The 26763-nt window shown below is 36.0% G+C and overlaps 1 protein-coding gene across 1 annotated transcript in view; it reads left to right on the top strand.

Moving 5' to 3' along the window:
• zip (myosin heavy chain 10) overlaps positions 1 to 26763 on the top strand; it is a 517797-nt gene that overhangs the window by 351415 nt on the left and 139619 nt on the right. The window contains exons 24-25 of the mRNA XM_090411020.1: positions 6740 to 6888; positions 23235 to 23379. Coding sequence (XP_090267146.1) covers positions 6740 to 6888; positions 23235 to 23379 — 294 coding nt within the window. The remainder of the gene's footprint in view (positions 1 to 6739; positions 6889 to 23234; positions 23380 to 26763) is intronic.

Raw genomic sequence — 26763 nt, 5'->3', positions numbered from 1 at the left:
ACAGTGCATTGGCTAACAAAAATCAGGCAAGCTATTAACATAACCAAACATGTTTATTCTAACTAAGACAATTAATGTACAAATGAAATAGGACGTATCACATGCCTGATTCTCCGCACATTCATTAAAACAATTCATGTAAAGCATTCGACAAAGAGATTATTTACACTCAACTTATTAGACACATGAATGGATTTTAGCATGCATAACCTTGCTCTCATTATAAATAATAAAAGGCAAAAGTTATACCATACACGTTCTAAGCATTATATAACACAAGCACTATTCAAGATTACAATATTCTATTATACACATTCAAACTGACTTTCGGCTTTCTGACCTCTTCAACACATTATGCCATTCAGTTAAATAGAATCAACATCTATCATCTGTACACATAATCTAGGCTATTAACATAAAGCAATCTACTTACAAGCTCATTATATCATTGTACAATCCTGAATCCAAAAGGGTTAAGGGTGAATTCCTCTGGCTCCTTTCTTTTTCTTGCGCAATGGCTGTGATCAGTCACTATCTGGTGGTTGTCATCTTGCAAATTCCTTCCTTGTAACTTTAATGCATTTTTTCATCGATGTTAAGAACTTCGTCAGCTGCTAAAAATCAGCACGCACGTGGATTGGTACATTCATTGAAGAATTTCACGGAAGGATATCTTGTAATACTGCCAGTGACTCCCCATGATCTCTAAAGCTACTACTCGTGGGACCACGACTCCTCGAAAAGCTTGCCACAGGAACAAAAAAATTAGAGAGCCTTCACCCCCTCAATCTCTGCCTTTTATATCATATCCAAAAAATTTCCTGGATTTACTGGAAGTGCCCTTATCACCCATGCTTCAAGTGGACTCTTTGCAAGAAAGCCAGTAGTTTGTATCCCATTCACCATAAACCACTGGTGCTCATCATAGATGGTACTGCCATAAATGTGTCTTGGAGCCGTGACAAGTGGGGTACACTTCTGCTCTCTAATGAGTCCTGTTTTTAGCCTGAAATGGGTTCTAGACACTCTTGGATCTGGAATGAATGTGGAATGTGGTACCATCACTCCAACATCTGAGTAAGGGAAGAATGTCATGCATGAAATGTCACTGCCCATAGAGTTCACACGAAGTATCTTTAAACTGATATCAATATTTGCTGTGGCCAGCACGACCACCAGACTTAAATCTGATCAAAATTGTATATGGAATACCCTTGGGTGTTGCATTGCACACTTATAGACGCCCTCACATCGAGCATGGTGGCCCACCACTGTCAGTTTTGTTTAACCATTAGAGGGGATCACACACACACCATGATATATGATCATCTTAGTAACTCTTATACACCCTTTGCAATGTCACTTGTACCTGTCTCCGATGTTTCTCACAGTCTCCTAATTTCATTGGCACCAAATTTTTTCCTGTTTCATTGCAAACTGCACAAGTTACTCCACATTTTCTGTGTGTTCTGTTAACTTTGTCAATAGTGTATTAGCTTAGTTTTGAATGTTTGAAGGCTAAGATGTATACAATATTGGAATTAGTCAGTTATATATACATACATACACACTACCAATAATTTTCCCGACACTAGCAATTTACAGCTATACTAATATACAGTATACTAATATTGGATATATCCACCTTTGACTTTGATCATCTCCTGCACCCTTTGAGGGAGTCCTTCCACCAATGTGCAGCAGATACAGTTAGAATTTGCCTCCATTCCTCCATCAAACCAGCACAGAGTTCAGCGACAGATCGAGGACGTGCTGCTCTGGACCTCAATTGCTGTTCCAGTTTGTCCCATAGGTGTTTGATGGGGGTCAGGACTCTGCACAGTCAGGGGCAGTCATTTAACACGTTCGCTGCCAACTACGGGTATACTCGTAGTGGGTAATCCTGCTTCACAAGCCAGCTACGAGTATACTCGTAGGACGCTTACCGCCGGGAACGAGATTATTGTAGTGACCTTGAAGAAATGAAAATGCTTGGCTTGTGGCGCTAGCTTCAAAACTGTGTATTCTCATAGACCGTACATGCTCTGTACAAGCCAACTACGAGTATACTCGTAGGTCGTTTACCTCCGGTAACGAGATTATCGTACTGACCTTGAAGAAGTAAAACAGCTCGGCGTAGGGGAACAGACCATGCCAAAGTAGCGTGGCAGCGAACGTGTTAATCACACATCTCTTCATACCATTCCATAACCACTGCAGCTATGTGGCATGGGGCATTGCTGTCTTGATAATAACACTGGGCAGTTCCATACAAACTCCACAGTGTAGGCAGCACCTGATTATCCACATTATCAAGGTACTGAGCTGCCTTCGTGGAACTATGGACAACAACCAGTTGTCCCACTCCAAACCAGCTGAATGCACTCCACCCTTTATTCCCCTAACAACAAACTTGACTGTGGGTACTACACACACACACACTGTGATAACAAGCATTCACCAGGCTGCCTCCACACCCACACCCTGCCATCAGACTGGAAACAGGTGAACCTTGATTCATTGCTCCAGAGCACTGTTTTCCACTGATCAATTGTCCAGTTCACATGCTCTTTGCACCAGGCCAGACAAGCTGCCTTGTTTGCTGTTGTCATGTTTGGCTTGTGTGCTGCTGCTCTTCCGTGGAAATCCAGTAAATGAAGTTTTTTTTTTGTACATTATTAGTGCTCACCATGGTGTTACTGGTGGTCTCTGGAACTCATCCCAGATAGTCTGTGCTGATTGTAGCCGGTTTTTGCAAACCACCCATTTTAACACCCTCCTGTCCCTGTCAGTCATTTTCAATGGCTGCCCTGAGTATTTTCCTGCACTAATGATTCCAGAACATTTCCATTTGTTGATCATGTTGACTACTGTTGATTTTTGGATGCTCCAGTTGAGTGGGAATGGCACATATGGACATGCCACCAATGTGACAGCCCACAGTGACACCTCTCTTGAAGTCACTGAGTTCATGTTATATTGCCTTGCCATCTGTATTCAATTACTACGATGAAATTCTGCTTCCTACTATGAATAATATCAGCAGAAATAAAATTTTTGAAATGAGCAGCATCAGATAAGAAAAACAAATTTTACAAAAAGTTATAACAAAACCACTTTTCACAAAATAGATAATTGCAGAAACAAATGAATTTATCATATGAATAGAATGTGACCAAATAGACTACTAAGGGAAAAAGAAACTAAACTAATAAACCAATTGGATAAAAACACTAAAGAGATTATTATTATTATCACGGTGTTTCCATGGAGTCAAAAGACATCACGGAGACCCCACATTGACACGCTAACCATTATTTACACAATACCTATCGTACTTCTCCTTAAATTCATTCACAGACAAAGCATTCACAACCACATCTGGCAATGCATTCCACCCCTTCACAACCCTCCAAGTAAAAAATCTAGTCCTAACACCCTTGTTAACCACACTCTTGCATAATCTACAGGGATGGCCCCTCATTCTCTCCCTTCCTGCACTGGTCTTAAAAATGTCATCAGTATCAATCCTGTAAAATCCCTTTAATAATTTATATGCCTCTATATCTCCTCTCCTACATCTATTAGCTAGTTTTTGGAGCCCACAGATCTTCAATCTATCCTAGTAGGGAACATCCCACAGACCTGCAACAATCTTTGTAACTCACCTCTGAATCCTCTCCACCATTTCTTCATCACCAAGAAATCCAGGTGACCAGTTCTGTGCACAATAGTCCAAATGTGGTCTTATTAATGCCTTATAAAGTGGAACAATAACTTCCTTATCCCTTTTTTGTTAGTGTGTTCTTCAACAACCATGTAATTTGATGTGATGTTTTGGCAATCTTTGCAATATGCCCTTTAAACTTAAGTTCTCTGTTCACAATAACTCCCAAGTCTCTTGCCTCATCAACTTCTTGCAGTTCAGTTCCGTTCCGTTACTATAGTAAACAGCATGTGATCTCATCCTCCCGAGATGCTATGAGACTTGCATAAAAAGTAGTACCATGAAAGGAAGACAACAATGATGGAGAGAAAAAGCGCTTTTGAACAGAGTACAATTTTAATGCTAACCACAGCACTTTTCAGAGGGAACTAAAATGTATATTTACATTTATATTTACCATTTATGTTTTTATTCATTTCTAATTATTTTTATACATTTATTTTTTTATTATACATATATTCAATGCCTCCACTTACTTTTCACCAGAAAGTGACCAGAAAAATCCTGTCTAAATTAGATACCAAAAAGTCCCCTGATCCTGACAGCATTCCTCCAGTTGTCCTGAAGATTTGCACCCTGGAGCTAGCTCCTATTCCATGTCACCTCTTTATGCTCTCTTACTCTACTGTCATCTGTGCTATGCTGTGGAAATTAGTCCATTCTCAACCTATTTCCAAAAAAGAATGACAAATCTTATCAAACTATTGTCCTCTCTCTCTCTCTCTCTCTCTCTCTCTCACTTCAATCCTCTCCAAAGTAATGGAGAGAACCACCAGTACCCACTCCTGTGCTACCTTGAAAGTATTCAACTAATAAATGACCACCAGTATAAATTCTGTCAATGCTGTTCAACACCTGATCTGCTCACCCATGTCACCCATCTCTGGATAAATACTATGGAAAGGTTTATCAAATCCCAAAGATTCGAAGTGCAAGTACATCAGGCATCCAACTCAGTTCCCAGTTTCCCACATATGGAACTGATGTACAATTGGTTTACAACACTCTCATTGATCAGTAATGCCGCATACATCACCATGCTTCTGTTCCAATACTATTTTGGAACAGAATTGGGATACATAAAAAACCCAATTTTTTATGTATTCAGATTAAAAAAAAAAAAACAACCAATTTTTTATGTATCCCTACATCATAGAAAGTTCACAGTAAACCGTAGTCAAAGATGGCTTCCTACTGAAGGTGTACTGCTGTTACTGCTGAGGAACATTATATTTTGACTGTACCTGAGTCAGATTGACTATTTGGATTAAGAGGAAAGTAATAAGGTTCAGATAGTAATTTTGAATGTAACGATATTGCTTTTTTGAAAATATAATTGATTTTAAATGTAATGATATCTTTAAAGTTTTTCAATAAATAAATTTTAAAAAAAACTGAATGGTTTCGGAAGAAAGTATTTTCGTGGAACAGCAGTTTGATTTTAATGAAAGTAAATGTTCTGTCTGTGATAACCATATCAATAAAGAGTCAACTGAGAATGTTGATTTTAAAGATTTCAAGTTCTACAATGAATGTGTAAATAAAACATTGCTACTGAGACATGATTTTGTTATGAAAAACATGATAAAAGAATCCAAAATAAAGAAATGGGTTAATAAAGAAACAAGTATAATTTTTGAAATGGGTAACACTACATTTCAGAAATTGTGTTCGTTTTTGCCTTGATGGCACCTGTTAAAATTTACTGGTCAACCAATTATAAAAAAAATATATATAATAGTATAAAAATTTTAAAAATATTTTTTAAAATTATTTCTTTATTTTATTTCTGTATTTATTTATTATGACAGGAGTAAGAAAAAAAATTCATTCTGTTGGGAGGAGATTTGTTTTTACTTGCTGTTCAAAGGATTAAACAGGTTGTCAATGAGAAGAAATGTCTAGAAAGTTATCAGAAACAATTCAGTGTGTGGTGCACATGCTGAGAAAATTATAGGCATAGTTTGTTATATTGGATAATATGCTATATGCTGTTGTGATTTTCTTTAGAATGGCATTGTGCTTGTGAGCTTCAGTTGGAAATATATGTTGAGTTTATGACGATGTTGGCTGTAGATAGTCAGTCAGTTATAAGTCATTCAGGTGTATTAGCAAAGTAAAAACAGAATACGATTCAAAAGATCAGCCTAGATTCTGCAAACCATTAGATAGCTGATGAAAATCAGTTTAAGTTGTAAGTATAATGTTGAAGTGATGATTCAGATATTGGAGATTTTTTTAAAAATTCTTAGTATCCAACCATAGCTACTCATGAGAGGAAAGAGATGAAAGATTGGCAGAATTTTTTCCTATCTTTTAGAGGTCTGCTTTAAATGGTGTTCCTCAATTGTCAAAGATGTTACAATTGATTCTCACTATAATAAACTGGTGGCAGAACCATGGGAATAGTTTGTGTAATAAATTTCTTTTCTAACAGCATTATTAGTCAGTTGATTATAGTCAGCAAGTTTGTTATAATGATGTTTACTAGAGTCAACTACATTACTGATAAGGATAGTAATAGTAGTGCTTGGATTCTGATTTGTAGCAGTAGTCCCTGTCTGTCATTACAAGTAAAGCAGCCACTGAAACATGTAGACACAAGAAATTTAACAACACTTTATTAAATTAAATATATCAATCTAAATGTAACAGATCATCAATGAACAGACAATTCGTAAAGGATAACAATGGTTTCAAAAGATACAAGCAACAAGCTGGCATAATACAATTAATATTCAATATATAAATTAAGGATAATGGGAAGGACCTGACAGGAGATGTTTAATTGTTTGCTGATGATGCAAAATAAGCAGGGCAGGTGGACTTTGCATCTCTTTCTTTGTAATATGAGTAAAAAATTAAAATTAATTTCTAAAAACTACTAACCTCATTTGAAAACCATTTCTCTACATGTTAAGTTTTTATAAAACTCAGTTACCCAAATTTACTACATAGAAACTATGTGGTATCACATCTAAAATGGTTAATCATGAATTTTCTTTTAAATAGGTTCGTCAAGAACTGGAACGAGTTAAACGGAGGTTAGAAACAGAACTAAGTGATGTTAAAGAACAGTTAAATGAGAAAAAGATCCATGTAGATGAATTACAACAGCAGTTGTCTAAGCGAGAAGAAGAACTTAGTCAAGCTCTTATGAAGTAATAATTTCATCACATTTGTTTACCAGAATTGATATTTACATGAAGTACATTTTTTTTATGTAACTCCCACCTTTGTTACATTAGTACTGTGGATGCAGCTGAGGATCTCCCCCCCCCCATTTTTTTAAATTCATTTTTACCTAAGGTACTAATTTTTTGGTGACTAATTTTTCTTAGTTCAGTTTATTGATATGCTAAATGAAATGCTTGAGCATAACAATTGGCCATATGCTGTATTTTTAAAATTGGGAAAGAATCATCCTTTCTAATTTTCATATCACCATTCAAGCAGTATAATGTCACGGTGATTTTTTAATGCATGTTAAAATTGTATGGGTGGGTGGGAATAAACTCATTTCCTGGATCATCCGCAATGTATCTGACCTTGGCAAGTTGCGTAGCCAATGGAGGGATATTTTATGATAAAGAGAAACAATGTTTTATCATAAACAGTGATTTCTTGGATGTTAATTATTAAAAATAAAAGTGTGCACTGCAAGTAAAGGAATGCATATATTCTGGCCAAAGTCCCAATGTATTAATGCTATTTTTGCTGTGTTGTGTTTCTCCATTTGTATAATAATAAAGATTTAAATTATAAGCAGATGCTGGAAATAATGATAAAAAAAGAAGAGGAGGATTTATCTAACACTTTTTTGCCTACAATCCATTATCAATGTTATTCTGGTTTTTTTTGGTGGTAGTCTTTCTATGAAGAAACATCAGACTAGAAAATGTAAATAATTGTAGGCAGAAACAAAGTATTAGTTAAAATATTCTTGCCCAGCATCTGCTTACAATCTAAATTTTCATTACATAAATATGGGGAAACCCAACAGAGCAAAAATTGGCATCAGTGCTATTGTACTCTGGCCAGGATATGCATTCCTTTGATTGTAGTATACATGTGTGTATGCACCCTTTTTATCTTTAATAATTGTTAACAGATGTACAATCTTGTCAAAAATAATCATTGTTTCCCTTTATCATTAACTAATATCCTCCCATTGGTTGCAGAGCTTGCACCAAAGCCAGACATACCATAAATGATCTAGACAATGACTAAAGCCAAATCAAGACAATGACTAAATGACACTGACTGGTGATATGCTGAGCAAAATGATCCCTTACAATTTAAAATACTACATATGACTAATTGCATGCCGAATCATTTCATTTAGCATGTAATAAATTTTAAAGGCACTGGAGATCATCACACAAAAAATGACAATGCCTATATGTGTATATTTAACCCAAACTATTTATAGATGGAAGCACTTTAACCAGTACTGTCTTGTTCCAACTTCTCTGCTCCTCTTTGATTTAATTTGAATTCTTTAAGCCTAAGAAGTAGATCAGGAATACCTGAAAAATAAAAATTAGTTATTATATGAGAATCTTCTCATAGTCAGGTGAAACCATTGTATCACCAATAATTATATAAAACAAAATGACATTAGTAATGATGTAAATTTTTCATGTAGTACTATTATATCTGTACATGTACCCCCTTGAGGATACAGGTCAGGAATTTGATGTAATTATATAATTATATATAATTACATGATTTATTTTATATATTATTTTCTTCCTCTTGTGCCTTATCCCATCTACAGTGGTATCTCGCTAATCCGAACTAATAAAAACCGTGCTCGTTTGGATTAGCGAATTTCTCCCCGAGAGACTGCAATAACTAGCAAGTTTACCTGTTGAACTTATGAAAACTTCTGATAGTGCAAGATTAAAATGGTTATGCATCATCTTTAGACTAATCTGGAGAAAAAAGGTGATACCTGATGATTTGACCAAGGAGATTAATATTCCAATACATATAAAAGAGGCTCATGAAGGGAGTGACTGGGAATTTGGGAAAAAGCTTACGACATTTCTTGATTTGAAAACTTCTGATATGGATTTAATAGGAAAAAGATGGGGAAGGTTTGGAAGACTATTTTTTGGAAGTCAAACTTTTTTTAAACAGTGCAAGTAGTCTATTTTGGAACAGTGAAGCCCCACTTAAGTGCAAGTTTTCAGTTAATAAAAGTTGCTTTTTTCCCCATTTTGATTTATACAGCAGAGACATGGAGACTAACAAAAAGCGATATGAATAGAATACAAGCTATAGAAATGAAAGTTTTAGGGAAACTTTTTTTGGGAAAGTTGGTAAAAACAAGGAAAGACGGAATAAGGGATGGAGTAATTTAGGGCTAAAAAACTGTTGAAGAAATGCATATGAACTGTTGCTTGGATTGGTAATAACGAGAATGAACTTAGAAAGAATACCAAGAGGAATGTATGAAATGAAATTTGAGGGGAAAAGACTAAGAGGAAGACCATGGAAAAGGTGGAGAGACTAGATAGTAGATCTAGAAAAGAGCAACCTGAACTTTGTGTCAGTTCAGAAATGGAGAGATTTGATTCCTCTGACCTGACAGTTTTTGTTGGAACAGTTATTACTAAAGAAAGAAAGAAAAAGAAAATTACTTCAGATCAGTTAACTCAAAAGTTTAGTGAAAATTTGTAGAGTGAACTCAGTGCAAAGTTAAGTCATTAATTCTTTTCTCTCTATTTCTTCACCCTGAAACATCAACATAAGTTAAAAAGTAGCACCTGATGTAGTTTTGTTTTTCTTTTTTTAAGCTCCATTAAGTTACTTCTCTATAACAGACAAGCAAATAATCTGCTGTGGCAAATTCACACTGGAATGAACACTAAGGTATTAATTTATCAAGAAAACTGATAAAAATAAACACCTCCTTTACTAACATTAAAAAAATAAAATTTAGATGTACCTTCTTCAGAACCAAAAAGCTTGTCTACACTGTGATTAGGCTTGCACTTATCAGATTCCTTGCTTTTCAAGTTGGTTAGAATGTAAATATATTATTATTATTACATGATATCTCTTAGTCAGATGACTCATCACAGTGTCGAATACACCGTAAATTTCATTTTCAAACGTGACGAAAGACTCGCGTTATTTAGTTGGTTTCTCAACTTACTTTTAATAAAATTCATATTAGAAAATATTTGCTCACAGAAATATGTCAATCCAAAAATCGTTATAAGTCCAAATGCGTATGTTTTTAACTGAATGTAAGTGTCCGGTAAACAATTCCATGTGTCAAATACAATCGGATCTTGCTTTTTAAGATCTTCTATTTCAGACCATTTGTGTTGTATTGCAAGGGTAGATTTTTGTCTTTTCAACTCCTCCAGGTCAGCTTCAAGATTTCTGAATTTTGAATTCCACAAATCCTTGGTTTTCAGGTCCTCTAACTCAAGTTGAAATACAGCCTCATCAATTCCAGCAAAAGGTGAAAAATTTAATTCGGCAGGATTAATTTCAAGTGGTCGCAATAAAAATGACATGGTTGCCTTGTTCTTTCTAAACTCCTTAAATCTCCCATGAAATTCAGATTGCATATTTACCATAATTTCTTTTAAAAAAGGTTAAATTTATGGAATTATTATCAGCTTGTTCTTGTTGATATTTCTTCAATGTAGGAAAATGTAATAATGTACCTTTCTCTAAGTCTGTCGCAAACAAATATAATTTTTGTTCAAACAAAATCACTTCTTCTAAAAGCAAAACTGCTGTATTTCCCTTTCCCTGTAGTTTCTTATTTAGTGCGTTTAAATGGGAAGTGATATCCACCATAAAGTAGAATTTTTGTAACCAATGAGTATCTTCTAACTGTGCATATTCGAGGTCTTTTTGTCTTAGAAACAACTTAATCTCTCCAAGGCAGGTGGCAAATCGCATCAACACCTCACATCTGGAAAGCCATCTTATTCTATTATGCAAAAGAAGATCGGAATATTTGCAATTGATTTCTTTAAGAAGTTTACATAATTGCCGATGATGTAGTGCTCTTGCCATTATTTTGTTAACAATTTCTACAACCAAATCCATCACTCCTGTTATCTCTTTTGGAAAAGTTTGTGCACAAAGTATCTCTCGATGGATTATGTAGTGAAAGGAAAACGTGTCATGCAAAATTTGTTTTTTAAATAAAGAAACAAAACCGTTTTTTGTACCTTTCATGCTCGGCGCCCCATTGGTCGCAATAGATATTATTTTGTTAATATTAATACCCTTACTTTTCAAGGAAGTGGTACAGCAGAGTCAATGTCTTCTCCACGAGTTTGTCCTGTAAGTGGCAGTATATCGAGTAACTCTTCTTGAGATCCTTGAGAGGTTACGTATCTACAAATAAGTACAATCTGTGCAATGTCATCCACATCGCATGATTCATCACAGGCAATGGAGAATCCTGGTGTTGAATTTTGATCTGTAACCTGCTGATTTGTTATATCTTCTGCCATTCGTATAGTTCTGTTCCTTACAATCTTAGCAGATAATGGCACGTCTTTTATTTTTGTAATTATTTCTGCTTTGTTTTTAAAATCGCAGAAGAGAAATTTGGACATTTTAATAAAACATTCTTTCACATATTTGCCGTCCGTAAAAGGTTTTCCTCGTTTAACAACTTCTTGAGAGGTCACAAAACTAGCAATAATTGTATTTCTGATGCTTTTATCCATTTGGAAAATGAATATTTAGTTAGGTTTACTTTGCATTGCAGCTCTTCTATTGCCTTTTTTCTTTCATCTCCCCTGTCAAATGTATCATGTTTATTTAAAAAATGTCTTTCTATATTTGATTTTTTTATTGTTTGAAAGCTTTTCATGGCATATTAAACACATTGGAAATCCAGCTGTATTTGCTACAAATGCATAGGTTTCGGTCCCACTTTTAAACTCCCAACTTTCTTGTTCTATCTTTCTCTTCTTTGCTGACATTTTAAATACTATAAAAATATTTTTATTTTGTTAATATTTAATTTAATGTTACAATATTCACGTTACCTAACACAATTACCAGTAAATGAAAGCACTGCAACGTCCGCTACAAAACCTTTACTTATTTTAACAAAGTGAGCAGATTTACAGACCACACCTGCACTATATGTGAAGACAATGGGCACGTTCAGACAGGCAAGCACTACATGTGCTAGCCTAGAGTGACGTATTTGGTTTAATAAATTAAAACAACATAAAACATAACTTAAATTTAATTATTTAATTAAAACTCATGATTTTGTATTGCAAGTGTTATGTTTCTCATCATATTCATAAAATAATTAACACAATCCATCGCAGTAATTCTTACTACCACATCATGAATCAAATCAGGAAGATTATTTCTTTCCATTCCCGGAGACAAAAACCTCTCACATAAGATTTTATCTTCGAAAAAATGTTTTCTATGGGATTAAGCATGTAAGAATATGGTGAAAGTAATTTTAACCCTTTCTGACCTGAATTTTTTTTTTCCAACTGAAATTTTTCTTTCTATTTATTTTGTCTTTAGGTCTAAAAAAGCAAGAGTATCAAGTATTTTGATGAAAAATACATTTCAGGATAGGAATTCCGACCGACTGATTCCATATGGAATCATTATATTCTGGTAGCAAATATTCAACTTCTGAGCTTATACTGTATGCATATTACAATGTATGCATATTATTCTACTAAGTCATAAAAACCGATATTGGTAAGATTTATACGTATAATACATACCTGTTATTATATTAAAGAAATGGAACTACGACGTATGATACCAATTGGAATCATTCGCCACGTAATATGGGCTACGAATGCCAAGACAATTAGTGATTCCAATTGGAATCACTAGGGCAGAAAGGGTTAATTGGCATGAATAATTAAAACAAATATTTGACAAATCAGTGGGTTTATGAATTCTTGCATTATCCATGATAATCTAAGATGAATGTAAAGAAGGATTATCGCGTATGATTTAAAAGAGTTCAAACATGAAAGTATTAAATTTTTCAGCATCGCATGTACTATTTTTAATTGTAAAATATTCTTGACTTAATGTAAAATGTTCTTGATTAAATGTAAAATGTCTTTAATTTATTGCAACTGCTATATTTAGGGTTTTTTAGTTTCTAATTTAATAAATAATGTTCATTTTACATTATTCAAAAATAGATTGTTTAATAACGAAAAGAGCCGCAATTATTCATTCAAAGAGCTGTATGCGGCTCCGGAGCTGCAGGTTGCTGACCCCTGATCATATATAATGTGCATCCAGTCATATAAGCTGATAGCCTACTTCTGAAGTTAGAAGGCTAATCAAATAAGAGTCTACTTAATAGACCTTTATGCCAGATCTGAGCAGATGCTTCAGAAATATCAAGTGACCACTTGAGATCTCCAAAACTGTTAACTGTTCTGTGGCACTTGTTCAAAGGTGGGTAATGTAAGCAAGATCTGCTGTTCATAGACATTGCAAACCATACTGGTGACTGTTCATTAGTTGAAAGGATATTCAAGGTTACATAGAAATTGAATGTTAAAGAGTTTTCTTCATCACCTCAGAAATAACTGAAGTGAGAGAAAACAGGTGGTAATTACATGGCAAAGATATATCATCCTTTTTAGGAATGGGTTGAATGTGAGCTGACTTCTAGACTATTGAATAGATACCAGTGGAATAAGATAGCATGTGAAGACAACACAAAACAGGAGTCTGCTTTGAGTATGCACTTTCAGAACACTTGGAGAAATGCCATCAGCGCCAGTTTTTATTTGGTATCCAAATCAGAATAAAATTCTGATTCTTTCTTGTGAAGCCATTGAATTTTGAGTGTTTAGAATAATACGAGGGTGGTCTGAAAAGATAATTAATAAACAAAATGCCTTTAGTATCCCAAAACACAGATGCCATGACCTTTCCTGCTGATGGAACTGACTTTCTCTTCTTTGGCTCTGAACAACCGGCTTCTGTCCACTGTTTTGACTGCTGTTTGGATTCTGGTGTATAATGGTGAATCCAAGTCTCATCTCATTCATGCGAGTGCGTTTTTGATCAGCATGGCACCCATCTTATGCAAAGCTTTTTCATTTGCAGTTCTTCATGCAAAATATATCCTACACGTTCTTTTGAAATGCATGTAGTCTCAGCAATTTCACGCACTTTGACTTGCTGGTCATTCAATACCATATTGTGCACTTGATTAATGATTTCTGGTGTTGGTACACTTTTTGGACGTCCTTCACATGGATCATCTTCAAGACTTGTACAGCCACATTTAAACTTGGCAGCCCATTTCCAATTGTCAAAAACGAAGGAGAAGAGTGCCCATAAACGTTTATGAACTTCGAATGAATTTCTTTTGACCTTCTTTTACAAAGAATTTTATAACCGCACGATGTGATACAGACAACACTTTTGCTTCAGACAGCTGTATAAAACAAACTACATGACAGAATGACTTGCAATTTCACATGTATGCTTATGACAGATGTACCAACTTAGAAAAAAAAAATCTTGATGATATTATTGCCATCTATGGTCGAGGCTGAGAACGTTTCAGACCACCCATATGACATTTATGAGCTATTCAAGAATTGTAGGAGGCATAATAAGCCAGGAGATTGATGTTTTTTGTGGATTATGATGCAATCTGGGTGCAACAAGGATGCAATCAGTCAGAATCCACAAAAAACATCAATCTCCTGACTTATTATGAAATAAAGCATAAAGTTAGAATGATTGTCCCACTTTGCATTCTTTAATGCAACATATGCAGACAAGAGTAACTATAAGCATGTTGCTCTGTGGGAGAAGAGAACATAGTTTGATTGCCTAGTAAACAACGTCCACTTGAAAGAGGTAGGATTGTTTGTAAGAGTGTTAAAGGTTGTTTGGTGTTCAGATAAGTGTGTGAACAGTTTGGAGAAGATCATTGGCAACAGCAAATCTTAGTATCCCACACCATACCACTCTCCATTATATTATTGCAGTTGGAAAAGCCAGTCAGTTTTGGAAACATTGAATTCTCAGAGGAAATTGGTTTCGCTGTTGTGAAAATTGGGCTGGAGGAAATCGCTTTTTAAAGAAGGGAAATCAATATATATATGTGTGTGTGTGTTTGTGTGTGTGTGTGTGTGTGTGTGTGTGTGGCTGTCATAAGAGACTGATAGAGACAGCAGCTGAAGTTCATAGAATGGAGCAGGAAGATTTTATCCAAAGAAAATCAGAAAGGGAGATTCTAAAATGGAAGCTATCTGATATACCTTGGAGTGAACAATTTTCAAATGCTTTGAGATATGAGCCGAATATGTAATTAGGGAACCTGGGTTGGGTAGTACTGAAAAAAGCAAATTTGAGATACTTGCATGAAAGTTAGCTGTGGTTGGAAACTCAAAATAAAATCCTCAAATGCATTTGATTTCTAAGGGGAATAATCAGAACACCTTTATCCCTAACTAACTTTTTTTTAATATTAGTGGCCAGCCATTTTGTACTTTTCATATATCACTGATAGTAAACTCAAGCTATCACTATCTCATAGCCTTTAATCTTAAGATGCATAGTTATGTATGCCTGAAATAGTGTTAGTTTTACAGTCAGTTTTTTTTGAGTTGCAGGGTTAAAAACATTTTTCCTTTGAGGGGAAACCCTACTTGTGCGTCCCAAAGACAACTTGCTGAAGAAAGGCCTAGAAAAGTTTTGCTTACTAGGGATTAGAATCAAAACTATAATGGTCTTTCTTCAGGCATTTCAGCATTATGAAGTGAATCTGCAAGGTTCCAAGGCATAGGCATTTGTCGCTGACTGTGTTCTCTGTGCACTGTTTGTATTCTGGTTTTCTCAACAGGTCTTAGCAGTACTTGATATTCTCACTGGCATTCCTTTTTTTACATTTGATGCTCCACTCTGTCACCATTTTAGCATCTTTAATCTATTGTTGGTAAAGTTGGTAACCTTGTTATTGCTTAACAAAGATCTGGCTGTGCTTGTACATGGAATTGTGGAGAAGTGCTTTCAAACTTCTTGGAGATACGAAAATGTATTTAATGTGACATTGGTTTTCTTTCTGTAAAAAAAAAAAAAAAAAAAAAAAAAAAAAAAAAAAAAAAAAACCTGAAAGCTATCAGTGGCAATCTTCAGGATGAAACCTTGAAGATTGCCAGATAGTAACTTTCAGAAAGATGAGACATGCTTTTACATCTGTGAACATTGAACTTTTCTTTTTACCCTCTCCATTTCATCCAGAAATTTATTGCATGTCTTGCTCTTGTGGTCTTTCATACTGTAGTCAGACTGATATAACAGTAGTAGTACGATATGAAGAGTGCCATGAATGGATGCATGTGTTTCTGCGAGTTGGGACAGTGCTATATTGAATATGAAGTTTGGTCTATTAGATTAAAATGCAACAAAGGCCAGTTTTTCATTATTAGAAAGATGGTATTTTCCAGTTTTAGAAGAATTTATTATTTTTGTATATGTTTTACTATAAATGTTTTTGATACTTGTGGTGCATGTACAGATAGTTCTCTCTTCTTGTGTTTGTAACATGTTATCTGTTTCTTTTTTATTCTGTTCACTTTTAAATCTTACAGTTGCATTGAAAATACTTAAATGTTGCTAAAAACTCATAATAGAAAACTAAAGTTTTTCTTATTCCTTATATTCTAATTATATAAAAAAAAAATCAGCTAACACCTTTTTATTCCTGTATAGGGAGTAGGCGAGGCCGTTTTAGCCCTATCTAACTTTTGGAGACTGAATGGGCAGTTCAATCTCCACTGGTTACCAATCAGAGATAGCTGGCCCAAGGCTATCACTAATTAAGTGGCATGCAGTAAAGAGACGGCTCAACAAGTGCCGCCATCTCGTTGTCCCTAACCCAATACATTTAATGTCTGAAATAATGTGGATTCTGTGGTCGATTTTATTGAGTTTACAGGATGAAAAACTCGATTTTCCAGGAGGAAAAAATTCGCTTACTCATGCCAGAGATCGACTAACTCGGGAATCTGTTGAAAAAAGCTTAGAAAAATTTCCTCGAGTCGCCGACTAGATTCGAAAGCAAGTCTTCCTTTGTGTGGTCAAGCACCATGAAATGCAAATGCCACATTCACTGAGCTGAGCCACACAGGCTCCTATTCTAATTATTATTGTGTAATTTTTCTAATTATTATTGTGTTACTATTGTGTTACTATTCTAATTGTGTAATTTTTCAAACAGTCATAAACCCTTATTGACTTTCCTAAATTTTTAGAAAAGTAATTTGGAAAAAAGAAAAAAAAATCTTGGCTGCCACTGCAATGAGTGAATGAGCAGTAGCTGCTAGGTTTGCAGAATTTAAGCCCTTCACATTAATTTTCCAGAAAGACATGGTAGGTTCTCCCCCCCCCCCCCCATATCAAGGATATTTCTACATTCTCTAGAATGTTTTCTAGAGAAATGTAGTGGAAGCAATGAAAGATAGTGCACAAAATATGAATGAGAGGTTGAATGTTGTGGATGATGAGATGCCACTGCAGAAAGAAATTGTACGCTTACGTGGACTCTGTGTTAAGCCTTAAGTGCTGGGCGGACACAAACCTAATCCCTTTCCTTCCCATGCCACTGATGCTCCATGTAACAAATTGTCAAAACAGCTGGCTAACTCTTATTCCACCCCACTGGACTTACGACATCCTATATAAAAACATCTACCCATTTTAAAACCTTGATTGAAAATCTAACATTAAATAATACAGATATATTAGTAAGCTTTGATATCAGCTCACTGTTCACCAATATTCCCTTCTGATATTTTAGATCTCTTTTCCTTTGCCATCAAGTCTGGTTATTTTTCTTGGAAGCATAACATTTACACAGATAGAGGGAGTTGTTATGGGCTTTCCCCTCTCACTCCCACTTGCCAATTTTTATGTGGAAGATTTTGAAAAGTGAGCCATAGATTCAGCCCCTCTAACCTTCTATCTGGCTAAGATACATAGATGATGTGTTCTGTATTTGACCTCATGGTCCAAACACATTAGACTCCTTCCTCGGTCACCTCAGTAGTCTACAACCAAGAATCCAGTGTTTACAATGAAAAAGGAAAATGACAATTAGTTTACCCTTCCTTGACATCTTAGTGACATCCTCTGAATGGTAATCTTGCCTTCACTGTATAGTAAACCCACTCCCACAGGCAGATACATTCACAAACTCTCCCACCTCAACAATATGGCATCATTAAAACTCTAATAGAGCCTATAATCTTTGTTCCAGTGGAGCCTCTCTTTCTACAGAACTCAACCATATATACATCACCTTCTTATTCAGTGGTTACAGTGCTTATTCAGTTAAAAAAAAAATAATCAGTTCTTCTGCTATTCCTTGGCTATGCCTTCAGAAGGATTTCAGAAATGACATCACAATCCCATATGTCCAGGGCACATTGGAAAAAAGTACAACCTCCACATAGCTTTTAAGCCCCACAGGAAACTTGCTACCCTTATCCCTTCTACCAAAGATCAGCTCCCTCTTTCCTCTCAGTTCCTGGAGTGTATCAAGTACCCTGCTCCTGGAAGTTGGCTTACTTCAGACAGTCTGGTAGATCAGCCACTATCCATATAGATGAACACAAATCTTACATCTGCAATCACAACTATGGTCAATCTGACATTGCAGACCATCTATTGGATACAACTCACAGGATCATAATAAATTTAGTTTAATCCTTTATCCCAGTGAGAGCAAACAAAGTTTGTGCCTGAAAATATCTTCAGGACTGAATATAGTGTTGTACTATCTTACCTGGGTAAGTAGTACAACACCAGGCAACTCGTAGCAAAGGTGGAGCAAGCTACCAACACTCCTATCCCAGTATCTCCCATAATGCAAAACACATCTCCTTGTGGATATGTATACTGTTATGCATTAAGGGATTGGCCACTACCCAGACTAGTTTCGACCTTTATTGAGGTCTCTTCTCAGTGGGAGCCAGGCCCAGAGTTGGAGATACCAGGCAGAAGCAGTAGCAAGGTCATCTTTCCACAAGGAGATGTGTTTTGCATTATGGGAGATACTGGGATAGGAGTGTTGGTAGCTTGCTCCACCTTTGCTACGAGTTGCCTGGTGTTGTACTACTTACCCAGGTAAGATAGTACAACACTATATTCAGTTCTGAAGATATTTTCAGGTGCAAACTTTGTTTGCTCTCACTGGGATAAAGGATTAAACTAAATTTATTATAGTCTAATAATAAATTTACCACCTTTGCTACGAGTTGCCTGGTGTTGTACTACTTACCCAGGTAAGATAGTACAACACTATATTCAGTTCTGAAGATATTTTCAGGTGCAAACTTTGTTTGCTCTCACTGGGATAAAGGATTAAACTAAATTTATTATAGTCTAACGTGAAAAAATAAACTTTCAACTCATAGGATCTTCTGGAAGAAAACCACCATACTCCACTATAGTAAATTCAAAAAGGAAAGACTGTTTTTAGAATCTGCAGTGGCACTCAGAAATCAACCTAACTTAAACTAATATGTATGTATAAAACATCCCAAAATGTGGGAAACAATAATTATCAGAGGTCTCAGTTTACATCCTAAGTTGCCTAAAATGTCCATAGAGGGCTTATCACCTGGTTAGGACTTCAGTCACCGACGTGCTTCATTATTGTGTTGTCTTTATGTGTGTTACAAGTATTATTTGTACTCCCTGAAGATGTCCTAGTGACTGAGGCAAAATATTGGAAGCATTAAAATTAATTTTTAATCTTTTCCTACTGTGGTCATTACTCCATTAAATCTCCAACACAATACATGGATTTCTTCACAGAACAAAACATGAACACGAGCAATAGTTTCTCCAGTCAAACTAAAGAAACTATTGGTGTGTGGTACAGCAGGAGGGAGGAAGAAAGAATGAATGGGAAAAGCATAAAAGTGCAAAACTGTGAGAAAATATAGTATTGTATGGGAATTCAATAAGAGGTATACTTAATGAGAAAGTGATGAAAGCATTTCATAGGTGCAAAGATAAAGGATGTTAGTGAATCTGTAAGTTTGCAGAAGAAAGAAGCGAATGAGTTAATTGTTTTGCTAGGCACAAATGATTTGAAAGGCGAGAAATATGCAATGAGAGTAGATATGAAAGATTAGTTGGAAGAAATAAGAAATTAAAAATGAATAGTAAGAAAGTAAAGAATGTGAATCTACTGCCTTGGTATAATAGGACAGAATGGAGAAGAAGGGCCATGATTGTCAATGAGAAGATTGTGTAGGAGGAATGGTGTGCATTTTATAGATGTGTGGAGTGAATTTGATGGACAAAGGACCTGTATATGCCTGATAGACTACACTTGAATGGCTTTGGAGTTACATGCTTGGAGAAAGTGTTGTTCAGTGAGAGTTTGGATGGAACTGCAAAACCAGAGAAACTAGAAATGGTGAAAGCAGTCAAGCGTAAGTCTAGCCACCCTTGGGGCAAATGAGTGTGAGTGCATGAATGGTTGTGAACAGCTGGGTACAGTTTTCCAGGTTATGAATCTGAATGGGCAGGTAATGATATTATGGGAGGGTAACTGTGGGTCCAAGGGGATATTAAAATACATGTACGCAAATGCCTGAACTATCAGAAATAATAAGAGGAGATTTTGGCATTTGTCAGCTGATCTTCACCAACAGTTATTGACATTAGCTAGACCTGGTTGTCAGAGAATAATGTAGTTACAAGAATAGAATGCAACAGATATTGTATTTTTAGAGAAGATAGAGGAAATAGGACAGGAGGAGGGGTGTTATTAATGAAGAACTTCAACCAATCAAAATAGAAGTTAAGGAAGATTGTAGATTTGAGGTTAATGGTTTATTTGAGGCTGTCTGGTATGAGATAAAGGCCAATATGACAAAATATATTGTTCGTTGCTACTATAGACCTGTGGGTCCAGAAGAAGATGTGGATGACATGCGTCTGAAGAGTAGCAAAATGAGTGCAGGCCAAGCAATTATCATGGTAAACATAAACTATGGGGATATAAATTGGAAGGAGGAAAGGGCATATGGTAAAATGGAAATGAAATTTATACAGTTACTAATTGATAGTTACTTGAAACATCACATGATGGAGGGACCTGGGGTTTGAGAGTGTTTGAATCTGATAATAGTATCTATCTATAACTACAGCAGCAGCTCTCCCTGAGATCTGTAAAAGTAACCATGCAGTATTGTCCTGGGTAGTTGCTCAACGTGTAGAATTTTCAGTAAGAGAGTTTCTATGGAACTACAAAGCTGGAAATTATGACAAACTTAGGAGGAAATTTGGAGCAGTGTCATGGCATAAGAAGCTACATGGAATGAATGTCATTAGTGCATGAGAAGCAGTCAGGGATTGTTTGAACAAAGCAGTGTATCAGACATATCCAGGCTCAGAAGGATAAACCAAGTAGAGATTAAGTGGATGACTAGCAATATAAAGCAGGAGCTGCAAAAAAAAAAGTGGGGGGTGATCAGCATGCTCATGAGCAATATAAAGCATAAGCAAGAAGGGTACAGGTATGATAAGGTAGGCTAAATCAGATTTTGAGAGAAAATTAGCTAAGCACGCCAAAGTAAATCCCAAAGAGTTTTTTTTTTTTTTTTTTTTTCTCCTATGTAGCAAGTAAGAGAAAGAATGAGTATGGAGAGATAACATTACTCAGTGTTGATGGTAGGAAAGTGACAGAAGTAGAAGAAATCGTTCAGTTACTAAGTGATAGAATTGAGGCAGATGAACTGAGTTACATGGTATATTGAAAAATATTAATGTGAATACAGCAGTGGGCTTGGATGGTATATCAGCTCATGTGCTCTGAGAATGTACAAGTGATCTGGCAATGCCTCTGACAAAGTTGTTTAATCTAAGTCTCAGCTCTGGCAAGGTTCTGAGGGAGTGGAAAGGTGGCTCCATGACAGACGTAGCAAATTACAGACCAATTAGTATCTCTGGAGTAGTGGTTAAAGTATTGGAAAAGTTGGTTAAAAGTAAAATTCAGGAATGGGTAGATAGGAATATGATACTCTACAGGGAGCAACAGGGCTTTATAAAAGGGAGGTCTTGCCTCAGTAATTTATTCATATTTTATAATAAGGTGAAAGCAGAATTGGATAAAGTAAATGGTTACACTATGATTCTACTGAACTTTGCAAAGACATTTACAAAAAACCACATGGAAAATTATTATGTAAGTTGGAGCAAATGGTCCATCAGCCACTCTATATTCATGCCATATGTTTACAGCATGAATAGGGGCGGCTGGTGGACAGACATCAGAATGGCGTATAGTGGAGTAGAATCATGGCAAATGAGGGTGACTAGTGGTGTCACCCAGTGTTTACTAGGACCACTACTCTTTAATTTTTACATTAATGATATAGCAGAAGATTGGTGTGAAGGGAGATTTTCAGTTGTTTGCTAATGATGCAAATCTGGAGAGGCCAGTAGTTGATAAAGAGGATATAAATATCTTGCAGGATGATGTAAACAATTGGCAATGTGGGTGAAAGACAAGGGTTCAATTTAATACTGTAGAATGTAAAGTAATACACTTTGGGATGAAATGATTACATAGTTTGTTTCATATTTATGGTAGTAGATTACAGGAAATTGATGAGGTTAGCAGTATAGGGGTGATGGTAGATAGAGATTTGAAATTCAGCAGACATATTGCAAGAGTTGGCAGAACAGCCCAGAGGATTACTTAGATGTTGAAGAACATCTTGATAAGTAAAGATGAGGAGTTATTATCCATCTTTATAAGGCTATGATTCAGCTGCATATTGACTACTTTGCACAGATTTGGTTGCCTGCATTTCTAGAGGACCAGGAAGTCGAAAGGATTCAAATGTGAGTGACCAAGCTCATGGCCAGTCTGTGAAATGTTATCTATAGAGGATAGATTGAAGGCATGTGGGTTGCAGAGTTTGGATGACAGGTGGAGAAGGAGACATCATAGAAACTTAAGTTACTAAAGGGATTCTATAAAATTGACAAAAGAAATTTTTCAATACTTGGAGAGCAGGGAGGAAACCATTGGGTAATACTAAGAGTGTAGTTAGTAAGAATGTGCAGACTAGGTTCTTTACTTGGAGAGTGGTGAATGAGTGGAATGGATTGCCCGAGGTAGGTATCAGCGCCCCAACAGTGAATAAGTTGAGATGTATGGTAGTTATTGTGTTATTGGATGGTGTGGGTGTCCTTCAGTAAGTCTTTTGACTCCATGGAATACCTGTATAAATAGCATTTATACAGGTATTCCATGTAATTCTCTGTAAATGGCTAATGAAGCAATTTACAGAGAATTACATTATAACTAATAGCAATATATTGGTTTAATAAAATAATACTGTACCTGCCCAAACAGCTCGTGGTTATATGGGCAAGCACTGCACTATAGCGGAACTAATATAATGAAGATCCTTAGCCATTGGAAGTTCATTTGTATATACTTATAGACTATTGTTTATTTAAGATGTGATGAGGAAGCAGTAGCTAAGGCTCAAGCCCAGAAAGCACTGAGAGAAATGGAAAGTCAGTTATCTGAAGTCCAAGAGGATCTAGAATCTGAGAGACAGTCCAGAGCTAAAGCTGAGAAACAAAAGAGAGACTTAAATGAGGTTATTATTTATTCATTTTTTATATCATTACTTATTTTATTATATTGATATTTTATTCAAAATTTACACAGTACTTTTTTTATAACTTCTTCCATACAGAATGCATTTATTTATGTTAGCACATGCAGCTAGCTATAATTTAGAGAATGGAATCCTTTGACTGATTATTGGGAGTGAAGAAACTTATCATCATTAGTTGTAATCATCGATTGCTGTTTGGTTTGGATAGTGCATTTATATCCAAAAAATCTCCACCTGTTTGTGGTGGAGGGGACCTTCCAGTGATGATAATTTGCCTTTTCTTCCTTGTTCTTCACTATGCTTTTCTTCTTATGTTCTTTGCTCTACTTCTCCTGAGACTTTTTTTTTATTATTTTGTTGGATCTTGTTTTATTACAAGATATTTGATACCAGCGATGCTGGTTTAGAAGATCACCATCAAGTGGAATTGACTCGGGTGGGATTTCTTCTCGTACCTTCTCACAACTACAATATCCCTGAATGGTTTGACTTGCTTGCTATCTCCTTAGAGTGACTCGAAAAGAAACATCGATATGGACTCGCTCCTGAGGACATGCCAAAAATGGTCCCACTACATAAAATAATGGAACTTGCACCACTGAGGATCAAAGACATTCCTACAGATTCTTTAATAGATGGTCTGTTAAAAGATTGCATGGATACCTAGCACCCTAGAAGAAGTACACTTTGACAACATGCGGATATTTTTCCACATGAGGATTTAAATGGACACAATACTATGGTGTAGTGCTCGAACAAACATCAGAGGAAAAGTTGAGTGTATGCTCAGCAACAACAATCTCTCCCTCTTTATAATGAGAAGCAACACTTCTTTCCAAACATGAACATTTGCTGCCATTGACTTAATTGTCTGCTCACTCTCTCTTACACTGTTCAAGTGTGAAACTGAAGGCAATTTATATGGCGGGGGGGGGGTACCATTTTCTTGTGATATTGAGCTTTTCACATTGGAAAATGAGCAAGCTGACTGGCTCACCTTCTCTACTTTAGCAAAATTTAATTCCGCAACATTCAGCTCATCTGCTATCAGTAATGCATTGAACTACCTGAGGAGTTTTTACACATTAGCTGCAACAGCTGCTTTCCATTAACCACAGTGGAGTGATGGTTGTTCGAGCAGCAGCCAGGGAAGCTCAGAAGAAAACATGAAGTATTTTTTGCTGATACTCTACAGCACAGACATTACTTTCAAATGAGCTCATGTCTAAACAAGACACATCTGTCATCATCAGAGCCAGAAGGAAATTTTATCCAATTTACATCTTCTATAACAAGATCAACCAAGAGAAAAGAAGTGTGGGATAGAATTTAGAAAGGGCAGATACACCATCCACCAGCTCTCTGTCCTTGAATATAATGGATGCATGGTTGCCAACCTAACAGCAATTGCTGACACATTCGGGGAGATATTTACTAAAACATCAGAAGTATCTTCTTATCATCCCAAATTCCTTTCCAAAAATGATATCAAAAGAACATATGACACTACATGGAGATTTGGAATCTCATAAGATCTACATAATCTTGGTCTCAGAAGGAATCTCCGTCTTTTTATCTAGAATTTTTTATCCCACCAAATCTTTCAAGTCTGATTGGAAACTGCTTTCTCAACCATATACACAAGAGGAGAGAGTTCCTCCTTAGGTTCAGTTTTAAGTGTCATGCTTTTTCTGAATGGTGCTGAAGAATAAAATAAGACATTTGTGAAAGAATCAATGAAAGCTGCTCTGTTCAACTGCTGTTGGACCATTTAATGTCCATTATGAGATGGTTTGCCATCTGTTGCCATCATTATCTATGGATCAACTACTGCACCATGTCAACAGAAATTTTTATGAGAATAAGTTTACAGATATTTGACAAAGGAATTTGGAGGAATGTTCCCAGAAAGGTTCTCCACATTCCTTTAAAGGAATGTGGAGAACCGACCAGGGCTTCTAACCTAATGTCCAATCCTCACGTTCTCGTGGTGCACCCTGTTAGGTATCTACCTGGATACTGAACGAACGAGGATGGGCTGACAATTTGGGATTTAGCCGACAAAATTGCATTCTTGGCTTAAACCCAATGTTAAATGATGGTACAACATGATAGAATTTCATGCCGGCTGGGGCGTTACTTGGTTAAACAAGCCCACTGTTGTTTTCTGCAAGGAACCAGGGTGAACAACGAAAAGTCAGCTACTGGAACAAATCCTAAAACACACCACAACTCAATATCACCAGAATTGAAGATCAGTACTATCAACATAAGAAGCCTGAATGGCAAAGAAATGGAGCTAGCTGAGGAATTAGATAAGTACCAGATTGACATAATAGGGGTGACTGAAACAAAAAAGACAAAAACTGGTGAGATCTTTCTGAGCAATAAATACAAAATGTTATATTCAGGCAATGACAATCAAGGAAAAGGAGTAGCCATAGTATTCAACAGAAAATACGAGGCTAATCTTCTTGAATGGCAATCAGTCTCAAGTAGGGTAATGTGGACAAATATGAGAATGGGGAACTGGACAATGAGACTTATTTGTGCCTATGATCCCACAGAAGGTTCTACTAAGGTAGAAGTGGAGGAATTTTTTGATGCTTTAGAAAAAGCAACGGACACAATGAAAAAGGAAAAGTTGGTCCTTGCTGGGGATCTAAATAGCAGAGTAGGAAATGATTGTCAGACATACAAAAATATTTTGGAAAAATTTGGAGAAAAGAACAAAGCTAATAATAATGGCAAATACTTGTTGGATTTCTGCTCAGGACATGGACTGGTTATTACTAACACCATGTTCCAACATAAAAATGTGCACAAATTCACATGGAGAGAAGCGGCAAGGAATAAGAAAAATATCGTTGACTGTGTTATTGTTGATAGTGATGTTTTCTCTCTGGTGCAGGACACCAGAGTGTACAGAGGATTTGAAATTGGAAGTGATCACCATTTAGTTTTGAGCAGGATAAAATTGAATTTCATATTGAAAAGAAGAACATATAAGAAAGTTTTAAAATGAATAAAAGTTGAGCAGCTCTCAGATGTGAACTGTAGACTAAAATATACAAACATTCTTCAAGAAAAAATGAAGGAGTTTGAGAACAGTGATCAAACCTTGGAGATTCAGTGGCAAGCTCTGAAGAAAACATTGGTTGATTCTGCCAGAGAGGCATGTGGTGAGGTTGTCTGCAAGGATAGAAAAATCAGAACTCTCTGGTGGACACAGGAAGTTAAAGAGGCTGTGAAGGAAAAGAAGAAAGCATATCAAAGTTCCTGGCAAATAAGCCAGCTTGTGCTCTTAGAGAATACAAAGACAAATGTAAGAAAGCTAAACAGTGTGCAAAACTAGCTCAACAA

The sequence above is a fragment of the Typopeltis vanoorti genome, chromosome 21, assembly GCF_054136105.1.
Source record: "Typopeltis vanoorti isolate ZY-2024b chromosome 21, IOZ_Tvanoo_1.0, whole genome shotgun sequence".
Taxonomy (NCBI): Eukaryota; Metazoa; Arthropoda; class Arachnida; order Uropygi; family Thelyphonidae; genus Typopeltis; species Typopeltis vanoorti.
Note: the sequence above shows the minus strand (reverse complement) of the source record. Positions and strands in the feature narration are given on the sequence as shown.